This window comes from Papaver somniferum, chromosome 6, assembly GCF_003573695.1.
Source record: "Papaver somniferum cultivar HN1 chromosome 6, ASM357369v1, whole genome shotgun sequence".
NCBI lineage: Eukaryota > Viridiplantae > Streptophyta > Magnoliopsida > Ranunculales > Papaveraceae > Papaver > Papaver somniferum.
The window spans coordinates 97,836,696-97,848,255 of record NC_039363.1 but is presented as its reverse complement, the minus strand read 5'-3'; the positions used below and the strand labels follow the sequence as shown (position 1 = coordinate 97,848,255).

General features: G+C 41.0%; 1 protein-coding gene across 1 annotated transcript in view; it reads left to right on the top strand.

Annotated features, from left to right (window-relative positions):
* The window catches only part of LOC113291176 (wall-associated receptor kinase 5-like), a 28,095-nt gene continuing 16,535 nt past the window's right edge, over window positions 1–11,560 (top strand). Inside the window, exons 1-7 of the mRNA XM_026540741.1 lie at window positions 1–20; window positions 135–184; window positions 293–374; window positions 440–496; window positions 987–1,039; window positions 1,239–1,307; window positions 1,644–1,771. Of these exons, the coding sequence (XP_026396526.1) occupies window positions 1–20; window positions 135–184; window positions 293–374; window positions 440–496; window positions 987–1,039; window positions 1,239–1,307; window positions 1,644–1,771 (459 nt within the window). The remainder of the gene's footprint in view (window positions 21–134; window positions 185–292; window positions 375–439; window positions 497–986; window positions 1,040–1,238; window positions 1,308–1,643; window positions 1,772–11,560) is intronic.

Here is an 11,560-nt window from a genome sequence, read left to right as displayed (position 1 = left end):
ATGTCGTGGTTGCTTGGGAGGTAAATGATTTTTAGTTTTTATTGATGGTTTTCGTGGTTTTGTTTTCCTTATTTTGTCTTTGTTCCCTTAATGTTCTAGTGGTTTTGATAATTGAATGATTTGTTTTGCCATAGCGTGGTTAGCTCTAAGCCTCTAGTTTTCACCGATGATAGTAGCAAGCTTGGTGTTTAAAGACGGAGAATTGCATCGGTCACTGAGAGTTTTAACTTACTTTTCTCATTATACATTGTGGAGCACTTTTGGTTCTCTATCTATATGTGATATATGGCAGTTTGTATATTCTGGATTATCTTTGCTTATTATATTGGTTTTGTTAGCCTGAAGTTGTTTGTCGAGATTATGGAGCTTCTCCGGTAAAATTTAACTTTTTGTTTGCTGCATAGTTTTGAATGAGTATTGATCTGCTTGTCTGTGGTAGATTGTTGTTTGAGATATGGCAGTATCTGCATCATGATTTCTCATACTATAGATTTTGGTAAGTGTTCTGTCTTGCTTCCATCTTCATTAATTTTATTCCCTTTTGTTGTTAGCAAACAAAGTCATGGAAAGTAACTGATCATATGGTTGGTGTACATGCTGAGATCGATTGATCATGTGACTAATTTTGTCGTCCAACTGACATATGTGTCATTCGTTATGCAAGAAATGCAATCTAGAGTGCTCATGTTGCTCTTGTATTTGGCCAGGGGGTGTCATCTGAACTTATACGAAGGAGTAGTTGTTATTCTCGACTTTCAGGACGGTGTCAAACATGATAATATCTTTTACATATTGCTGAACTGCATCTTATCTTGCCGTCGAATTCCTTGATTGGAGTTTTTCTCTTCTGAGTTGTGAAGTTTTTTTACGACAAAACAGACTCATATTGATGCAACATCATAGCCTCTGTTTTTGTAGGGTGAGTCCGGAAAATACACGTGTGCTTCAGCAATATTGATGCACCATCATAGCCTCTGTTTTTGTAGGGTGAGTCCGGAAAAATCTAATCCTCCAACTGCTTTGTCAATGTGCGAACCCGGTAAAATCTAATCCTCCAACACCTACGCATATTGTTCGACAGTATGCGTAGGTGTTGGACTTATTGGTTTGTATGTTTATGCGCACTTTAGAGATGCTGAGGGTCAGGATGTGATTTTCTTTTTTGATAACATTTTCCGTTTCACTCAGGTAGGTGTTATCGGCACTTGTTTAAACTGTTCTGATTTTTTATTTTCCAGATTATCTGAACTTCCTGTTCCAGGCTAATTTTGAGGTGTCTGCTTTGCTTGGTCGTAGCCTAAAAAATGGTATTTTAGGTGTTGCGGTTAAGAAGCACGCACAACTGGTGGAGTTTTGGTTGTTGTTAGACTAAAAAGGGGTATTTTAGGTGATTGATACTTTTTTGTTTTTATTTTCCTGGGTCAAATATCCATTTTGGCTAAATGAACAGTATTTTTCTGTTTAATGTCCATATAAACAGTATCTAAACCTAGCAGTCCATTTCACCCAGGAAATATTTGTTTTGGTCTTTTTGACCAATTTCGTGTAAAAAATTTGTTTCACAAAAGTTGATACTTATCATTTAACAAGGGGATATATATAAAATTATCCTTTTGATTGATAAGTGTTATTAAATCTTACAGATGTGCTAGACCCACAACAATTTTTCACTTCGTTTTTCACCAAAATGGATCCAACCGATACTACCTTGCGTGCACTGTATTGGGATGGGATGGGGCAGAAGTGGGCCCCATCGGTTGTCTCTACCGGTGTAAACTTGGATGAAAACCCGAAGTGAAGCTAGACTTTTCGTAAACTTTAATGTTTCCACAGTCCCTATAATAAAGGCTGAATATTGGATTTTCTTACTCCCACTAAATAGGCGCAATTCATGACACCTTTTCACATATATACTTTTATTTATTTTGTATGGGAAATTGTATTGAGAATAAGACAAAGGGTAAATAGGAAAAAAAACATAAAAAATTATAGAACCTAGCAATTTCTTAATCTAAGATATTTCAACTTCTTCGCCTATATATATGAGGGACGGAGGGAGAAGCTAGCATGAGAAATATGTATAATTTGATAGTCATATTATGTTTGTTATGTAGATATTTTAAAATGTTTTCAATGATATAATTAAAATTTATAAATATCCGTGTCATTGTTTGAGAGTTCTGTCATTTCCAAATTTTACTATTTTGGTATGGATCCATAAGAATATAATTGGGAAAATATCTAATAATATTCCTTTCTCCTTAATTCCTTAAAAACTTCGTAAACTTGAAATAACTCAACTTTTATGAAATGGAGGGAGTATACCTGACTGTTATATATTTAAATGTCATATCTAAATATTAACAACCTGAAGTTCGACTGAATTTTAAATTTTACAATGATGATAATTTTCAAAAATTTAATGAAATCATAAAATCAACCAAATTAAAAGCAACTCATATCCAATTTATTGGCGTGTGCAACTACTCGTAGTAGTCATGACTAACCAATGAATTAGTCTAATTGAATATATTTCGTAAAAATAGTTTCGACTTTTCAGCTTAACTAGGGTTTCGACACCCAAACCTAGTCTTGGATTCATACTGATGAATATGCAATCAGATGTTTGTGTAGATCAATTTCCTATATCTTGCTTGAAAGGGTAAATCAGAGATCAATCTGAATCTCAGAAAATGAGTATCAGAGAAGATTCCAATAACTTTATGATAAGAAGATGAACTCTTCCAAAGGGGTATGATCCTTTTAATTAAAGTTATTGATCTTTGTAACAAACTCAAGGCTATTTGGCATGTAGACATCAGATGAAGTTTGTTTGCGCTAGCAAAAGGTTTCTTTTGTTTCAAGTTTTCGATTGAAGTTGTTGTTTTTTGTGTTAGTTCATCTGGAGAATTGTGTCTGAAACCAGGAACGGTTCATCACGGACATGGATACCAGACTTTAATTAATTCTAAAAATCAGAATCAAATTTTTTCTCAGGTTTGGGTTCGGTTATATGACTTGGGGATTGAATACTTTAGAAATAAAACATTACTTAAAATTGCTAGTATTATTGTCACTCCCATAAAAGTAGATGCAGTCACTTTTTCAAAAAAAATTCTCTACTCCAGTCGCGTACTGGTTTAGGTAGGTTAAGCTGAGACATTACATGAGAATATCTTTGATGAAGAGGGATGGTTATGTTAGAGAATTGCTCGGTCAAACTCACAAGTGTTGCTATCTCAAACTTGTTGTCAAATTTAGTTGATCAAAACTATATCTTGATTTCTATTCTACATTTAGTCAAATATCAGATTAGGATAGAATTGTGTAGTACCAGATAGCATTGCATTCTACCGTTCGAAGGTGAAGATCAACTGAAGACATTTGGAGAACTTCATCGACAAAAGATAAGTGAAGACTAAACCAACATATTACTCAAGTTTTCACCTTTATATCTGTGAGACTAAGTCGCATGACTAAGTGGACTTTAACAAGAACAATATAAATTTCTGGTCAAGTTTATCTTGTTAATTATTCTCGAAATAGGAATGACTAAGCTTAAGAACATCTTTTCAAAACTTGATGAATTTGGTTAAGAAAATTTTATTGCTTATTACCTAAATCATGATTCAAGATAATTATCTGAAAATAACATGGAACAGTGATATGTGTCGTTGTTGTTATTCGGGAATTTTTCAAATCGATTATTAGAGAGATAAAGAACCACTATAAATCTGGATACATGACAGTACACATACCATCTCACATACTAGCGTAATTATTATAGGTATGGAGCTGCAGTACATGTACCCAGTACATGTACCTGTGTAGCTATAGTTTGGCAATGGCTTTGGTATACATACCCGGTATAGATACCAAAAAGACTGTTGATTCGTGAACTCAGGAAGGTACACATACCTAGTAAGGATACAAGAAATATTTGTTGTCTCTTGAAATGTTTTTGTCTTAAGGGTATATATACCCGGTACACGTACCATGACGGAAATAACTCACAAACTGGGAGTAAGTACACGTACGTACTTACCCGGTCGAATATTTTCAGATGCATCAGAATTATTTCTATGAGATAATCACCATTTGAACAACTCTCTAAAAATACAAATAGACATATTTGATCACATTACAACCTATGGCCGTGACTCAAGATTAAAGTATAAAAGTTATATGAAAATAGCTAAGCTTATAGTTCGTCTGGCAAGTTTCGGCTAACCTTTCATGAACAAGTCATTATACACGGTTCGGTTACAATTCATCATAACCAAAGTATATATTTTGTTGTTTTTATATCAATAAAAAGATTCATCTAATGGTGAATATTAATATTGATTGCTTGATTCAAAAGCTACCTTATCTTAAATCTAATGAAACCTTTGATCTTGGATATTGATCTTTGGATACGACTTGATTGATAGTGGATATTGATCTTTGGAATCATCCAAGTACTCTCTCGGTATAATCAGTTTCACGGACTTGCTTCCCTTTACCCACTGATTGTGAGAGAAAGAAATATAAACTCTTCATATAATTACTGATTGGTATTCATTAAGTTGTAACTCTCGGAATTGTATTTGAGTTTAGTCCACACAGGTTTCCTACGAAAAATTTGATGGTGTATTTCGGTATCCCCGCATTTTCAGGTTCTGTTTCGTGATACCAGTAGCGTATGAAATAAAACAACTCAAATTTTGTAGGTATTGTCGTGCAATTGGACATGGTCTAGGTGGATTTAAGAAGAAGAAAAACGGAAACAAAACCACTTCAGCTCCAACTAAAATAACTGATCTGAAAAGAAACAAGCTTATACTCATAAAGATCCTCATCCCCAAAAAATGATGTTTAGTTTTTTGATAGTTCTTGTTGAAATCTTAATATGGGAAAAGCCCTTTTCTCCTAATCGATTACTAGAACAAAGAACCCTAGGTTTATTTTTCTTTATGCAATGTATTTAAGCTTATTTTACCTCAAGTATCGAATGAAGTGAGCATGTCATTGCAGTTACGAAGTTGGAATTAAGGAAGACCTATAACGAAACAAGTTGTTGCAGAGTTGGAGATCTTGAGTAAATCAAAAACATATCTATCTGGAGTCATGAAAAAAAGTCCAAAATATTTAATAATGAACCAACAGATCTCCATTCTGTACCAATAAGCTCTTACACCACTAGTGATTCAGTTCGATACACCAGTATGAAGAAAGAATTTTGCAGACCAATGAATGTGCCCGATAATACTGTTTGAAATTTATTTGAATTTATTGTGGAATAATTAGGTAAGTTACGATTGGTGGTTTACCTACTTTAGGTTCGAGTTAAATCCTGAATCAAGCCAGAAACCGCTCTTTGATGAGTTTGCGTAGTATTAGGTAGTTCGTTGAGTAAAGACTGACCAAGCCGATGATGCTTAGCTGGTCTTTTCAGATGATCAGCCACACTGGGACTAATAAACGGCCCATATTCCCACGGGAGAAGTTGGAATATATATATATATATATATACTTTTTATGTGTTCCGACAGGATGAAGAATCCTTAGATTTCAGTAATTTCATTGTACTTGGAGTTTAGTAATTTGATTGTACTACTAGCTGAGACGTATAACCCAATTTCTTATACTTGATACTTCCATAAAACCAATTACGTCAGAATAGATTGCACTATCCAACGATTTAAAACTTTAAGTAACCCTTAATACTCCATTTTTCATATTATAAAGGCATTATTATAATTCCAGGATGCCTTTTGACATATATACCCATACTTATGATGTATGGATAATTATATTGAGAACAATGCAACGGGTACAAATAAGAATAGTCATGGATATTTTTAAAAACCAAGCAATTTCTCAATCTAAGAGATTTCACCTTCCCTGCTGTTGATGGTGGTTTTTAGCTTAGGGTTAAAATCGTAAAACCTTACATTTGACATGATGTCACTGCGACCACTAACGCATTTATTGATTCAACATGCCTACGTAAGAATTACCAGGGTACCTTTTTTTTATACATGTATCATGTTCCACGACAGAATCCTTAGTATTGACCGTACTAAACCCTAATTCTCACGTTACCGTGCCAATGGCAAACCATGCCATCCAAGTCTCCGCTCCAAGGAATGCCAGCCATGCCAGCTGCACCACCGTGCCAATGGTAAACCATGCCAGCCACGTCTCCGCGCCAAGGCATGCCAACCATGCCCGCCGCACAACACGTGCCAATGGAAATCCATGCCATCCACGTCTCCGCGCCAAGGAATGCCAACCATGCCAGCCACGTCTCCGCGCCAAGGCATTCCAACCATGCCAGTCGCACCACCGTGCCAGCCACATCTCCGCGCCAAGGCATTCCAACCATGCCAGCCGCACCACATGTGCCAATGGCATGTCGTGCCAGCCACGTCTCCGCGCCAAGGCATGCCAACCATGCCAGCCGCACCACCGTGCCAGCCACATCTCTGCGCCAAACATTCCAGCTGCACCACATGTTCCAATGGCATGCCGTGCCAGCCACATATCCGCGCCAAGGCATGCCAACCATGCCAGACGCGCCACCGTGCCAATGGCAAATCATGCCAGCCACGTCTCCATGCCAACCATGCCTTCATCCCGCTGGCTGCCAAAATGAAAGGTTGCAACAATCAACGACCACCCTTCCACCTGAGATTCAGACCTTAACCATCTAAGGCCACCATCTAACACGTGGTAACCTTTGACCCAACGCCAAGCTCTAATTTTGGCCGCGCCCAAACTATGCCAAAACCCTAGTTTTTGGCCGCGCCTAAGCTGCGCAAAAATCCTAGCTTGGACACGCCTAAACCGTGCCAAATCCATGCCGGTCATGCCTTCATGCCACTGGTTTCCCAAAACGAAGGGTTGCAAAAATCAACGGCCACCCTTCAACCTGAGATGCAGATCTTAACCATCCAAGGCCACCAGCTAACGCGTGGTAACCTTTGGCCCAACGCCAAGCCCTAATTTTGGCCGCGCCCAAACTATGCCAAAACCCTAGTTTTTGGCCACGCCTAAGCTACGCCAAAATCCTATCTTGGCCACGCCTAAACCGTGCTAAATCTATGCCCTCCATGCCTTCATGCCACTGGCTTCCAAAAACGAAGGGTTGCAACAATCAATGGCCACCCTTCAACCTGAGATGCAGATCTTATCCGTCCAAGGCCACCAGCTAACGCGTGGTAACCTTTGGCCCAACACCAAGCCCTAATTTTGGCCGCGCTTAAATTACACCAAAATCCAAGCTTGGTCGCGCCTATCACATGCCATTCATGCCAGCCGCACCACATGTGCCAATGGCATGCCGTGCAACCTTTTCGCTCCAAGGCATGCCAACCATGCCACATGTTCCAATAGCATGCCGTGCCATCCACATCTCCGCGCCGAGGCATGCCAACCATGCCGCATGTGCCAATAGCATGCCGTGCCACATCTCCGCGCCAAAGCATGCCAACCATGCCACGTGTGCCAATGTCATGTCGTGCCGTCCACATCTATGCGCTAAGGCATACCAACCATGCCACATGTGCCAATAGCATGTCGTGCCAGCCACATCTCCGCGCCAAGGCATGCCAACCATGTCGCATGTGCCAATAGCTTGTCGTGCCACATCTCCGCGCCAAAGCATGCCAACCATGACACATGTGCCAATGGCATGCCGTACCAGCCACATCTCCGCGCCAAGGTATGCCAACCATGCCACATGTGCCAATGGCATGCCGTGCCAGCCGCACCATTGTGCCAAAACCATGCCAGCCTTTCCTCCACGCCGTTGGATGCCAAAACGAAGGGTTGCGACAATCAACGACCACCCTTCCATCTAAGATGCAGATCTTAGCCGTCCAAGCTCACAAGATAACGCGTGACATCCTTTGGCTTAACGCCAAGCCCTAATTTTGGTCGCGCCCAAACTATGCCAAAACCCTAGTTCTTGGTCGCGCCTAAACTATGCCAAAAATCCAAGCTTGGACACGCCTAACCATGTCAAAGCCATGCCGGCCATGCTTTCATGCCGCTGTCTACCAAACGAAAAGTTGCAATAATCAACGGCTACCCTTCCTCTCAAGATGCAAAATCTCGACAGTCGAGGGTCACCACCGAGCCGGAAAGTCTCCCGAGCTCAACTTGCAAAACAGCAGTAACATGCCACCTGTTTTCCACGAAAACACTCGAGATATCAACACATGTCACAAACTGGGGGATGCTCATTAGGGTATTGGTTTGGCGGTTTACAACGTGCGGCGTACACTACGCTCGTTACAAGATAGTGTCATAAGAATTAGGCGGTAAGTAAATATAGGGAGTAATGGTGAAACGCTTTCCTTCATTATGGAACATCAATGCCAAGCGTTACCGGTTACCACCTCCTCCCATTTACTCATCAGTTTCTATTTCTTACGAGACCAGAGTACGTTTCACTTCGACTTGTATAAATAGGTCTTACATATGACCACCGAACATCAAGTTTTGGTCATGAGCATACAACACTCAGAAATCACCTGTTAGCTTTCCCATCTGTTAGCTTACTCTTTCTGATACAAGTCAAAAAAACTACTCTTCCAGAATCAACTATTCTGGTCTCAACACTCTCTTCGCTTCCCTCCCCTAAACCAACCCTTCTCTTTCACTTTATGAACAAAGCAAGTCTGGAACGGCCATTTCTTGGTTTAGGCCGGATTTGTACAGATTGATCTCTCAAATCTAAAGTACTCCCTTACAATACATTGTTTAGGGTTTAGACTCGTTTCTCACACACAACACACACAGAAACAAGCAGACACTGTTTTCACCCTCAAACAATTGGCGACCACAGTGGGAGATTGATATTTCGGTTAGAATGTCAATTTTCAATCCTCTATCTCATACTTCGACCCATACATCAGGGCGGTAGAAGCAAATGATCAACTCAGGTATCGACGACTCAGTTACCAGTCGGCCCGGTTACCAGTCATGACACAACAAGGGATGACTGGGGACTTCCCAGAGGTTATAAGCAAATGATCCTCCTAGGGATCGACGACTCGGTTATCAGGTGACTCAGGGACGGCTGGGGACTTTACACGATCACGGCGGCGCTTCCCACAAAAGTCGGACTTGCACCCGGAAGATCCATTTTTCGTTAGGAGATCCGAAAAACCGAGTAAGTCTTGCTAGACAAAATACACGGTCCACTACTTCAAATCTTCACAGGGGAGATAAAAACCGATAGCCATATTGTTCCCATGTTTCATTTCATTCTTTCTACTGTCGCACAACATTTACAATTCCATGACTTTCCTGGGGTAATCATGCTACTTATAGTCATAACCAAAAAACATCATTATTCTAAAACAGTTCATTCCAAATAATAATCCAAAACCCCTCATAGATAACAGTTATCTATCAATTCAAATCAAACCATAAACCATGCGCTTTGTTTGACTTAAAAAAAAGGAAAACCCTAACGCGCGGTTCTTCGTGGAATCAGTCACCTACCCGTACGTACCTACTGCATAGTAATGATTACCCGTCATTATTCATGAGGTAGCCGACGTTACTACGGTGATATTCGAAGAGGAATTGTTTATGATGAATTATTTCTACAATTTTATGAAAGGAATACCTACGTCTAGGGTTTACACCAGTTCAGAAGAACGATATTTCTACAGATTTATGGAAGGCATACCTATGGCTAGGGTTTGCACCAACACAAGAAAAGAAAGAAAACAAATTGAAAGTGAAACGCTGGAGTACATACCTGGAATATGCTTGCCCGCTTTATTGCTACCGTGCCATGCCAAGCCGACGCCGTGCCAAGCCAACAGTCCGTGCCACGCCAAGCCAGCGCCCACGCCAAGCCAGAACCCATTCCTATCCGATCCAGCGCTAACATCTTGCATCTTTCCAGCGCTAACAACTTGCATCCCTTCCAACTGACAGCTTGCATCCTTCCAGCGCTAACAGCTTGCATCTTCCCAGCGCCAGCAACTTGCATCCTTCCAGCGTTGCTCTTGAACGCCTAATAGAAGGAAATAAGCAACCCCCCTGAGTCCACAAAGACTCTCTTCTTGTCAGGAGATGCATGATTTATGGGGACTTCACCCACAAAATCATGCAGTCTATGATGAAACATTTATGGGAGATTCTATATTTTCCCAAGGCGCAATGTCAAGACATATTTGCAACCCTCAACCGCGCTGCGTCAGGAAAGCAGCTATTTCCATCCAGGAAGACGTTCCCAAACCCCTACCTCTCTTGGAAAGCACGATACTGGGGACTCCTAACCACTGTTCGCTTGAAGGGTGTCCAGTTTGACAACACACTGATTGATGCAGCCTCTCCGCTTCAACGTCCTCCAACAGTGGCTCCGCTTCAACGATCGCTTCAGCAGTCGCTCCGCTTTAACGTTCGCTCCAGCAGCCGCTCCGCTTCAGTATTCTCTCCATAAGCTGCTCCAGGATCCGAAGCCGAAGATTCAGTGTTTGTCTTCTTAAGTTTCAACATCCTCTCCAAGAGCCGAAGCCGCTTCAACGCCGCTTCCTCCATCCAAGGATCGTACCGTGACCGCCGCTCCTTCCTGCAAAGGATCGTACCACCACGCTCCCCATGTCAAGGATCATGATCGCAGCCATCCAATCTTCGTAGTCTTGACCGCCTTTTGATGCATCCTAAAAAAACTCATGATCGTGGACAGTTTGCTCGCTTACGCATCCAGCCAATCCTTTTACTTCCATGGATGCCCATACAATTTCATCCAACCTATTTTGTTACCACGACAATGTAGTCTCTTCTGATTACATCTGCTACCAAGAAATGTTACCACTCATTTGTTGATACCAGCCAGAGCTTCACCACAGAAACAATCTCTTCAAATATGAAAACATGTAAACCATACTTGGGAACTGAGGATATACACAGAATCCCTTCAATGTCAAAGCTCAGAAGACACAGTCAACCAAAAGTCCATAGCCACAACAAGGTCATCTACTCTTCGAGGGTGCATCACAGGAATATCATCACCTCTCTGTCTAGAAGACGCCTTCAACACTTTACGAGACCGCGGAGGATCCCAAGCCTGCTTAGATGAAAAACAACTTCAGAAACTAAAGAAAAATGCGACTGGGGACTGCTCATCGCAGTCCATCTCGACGACCATCAAAGACTCATGAGATAACTCCAAAGACGCGGTTGAAACATTTTCTTGAAGAAACAGGGGGAGCCATGATAAACAACATAACTCTCTCATTCCTACCTCTTCGATATCCAGAATATTTCGTCCATGTGATATCCTGAGCATCTCAGCGTCACATCCAGAAGAGTACAATAATCTTGTATCAAACCCCGTGGACATGGATTCAAGGCGATGCAATGAAAGTAGGCTACACATGGGGACTACCAGCATGGGACGCTTTCACCCGCCTCACCCTAATTATTTCTGATTTCAACATCATCACTGCCAAATTTTTACGAGCCGCAGGAATTTCTCAACATAAAGACGTACATATGCATCGAATACTCCAAAAGAACGCCACGAAGATACATTCACGTTCGTCCATGT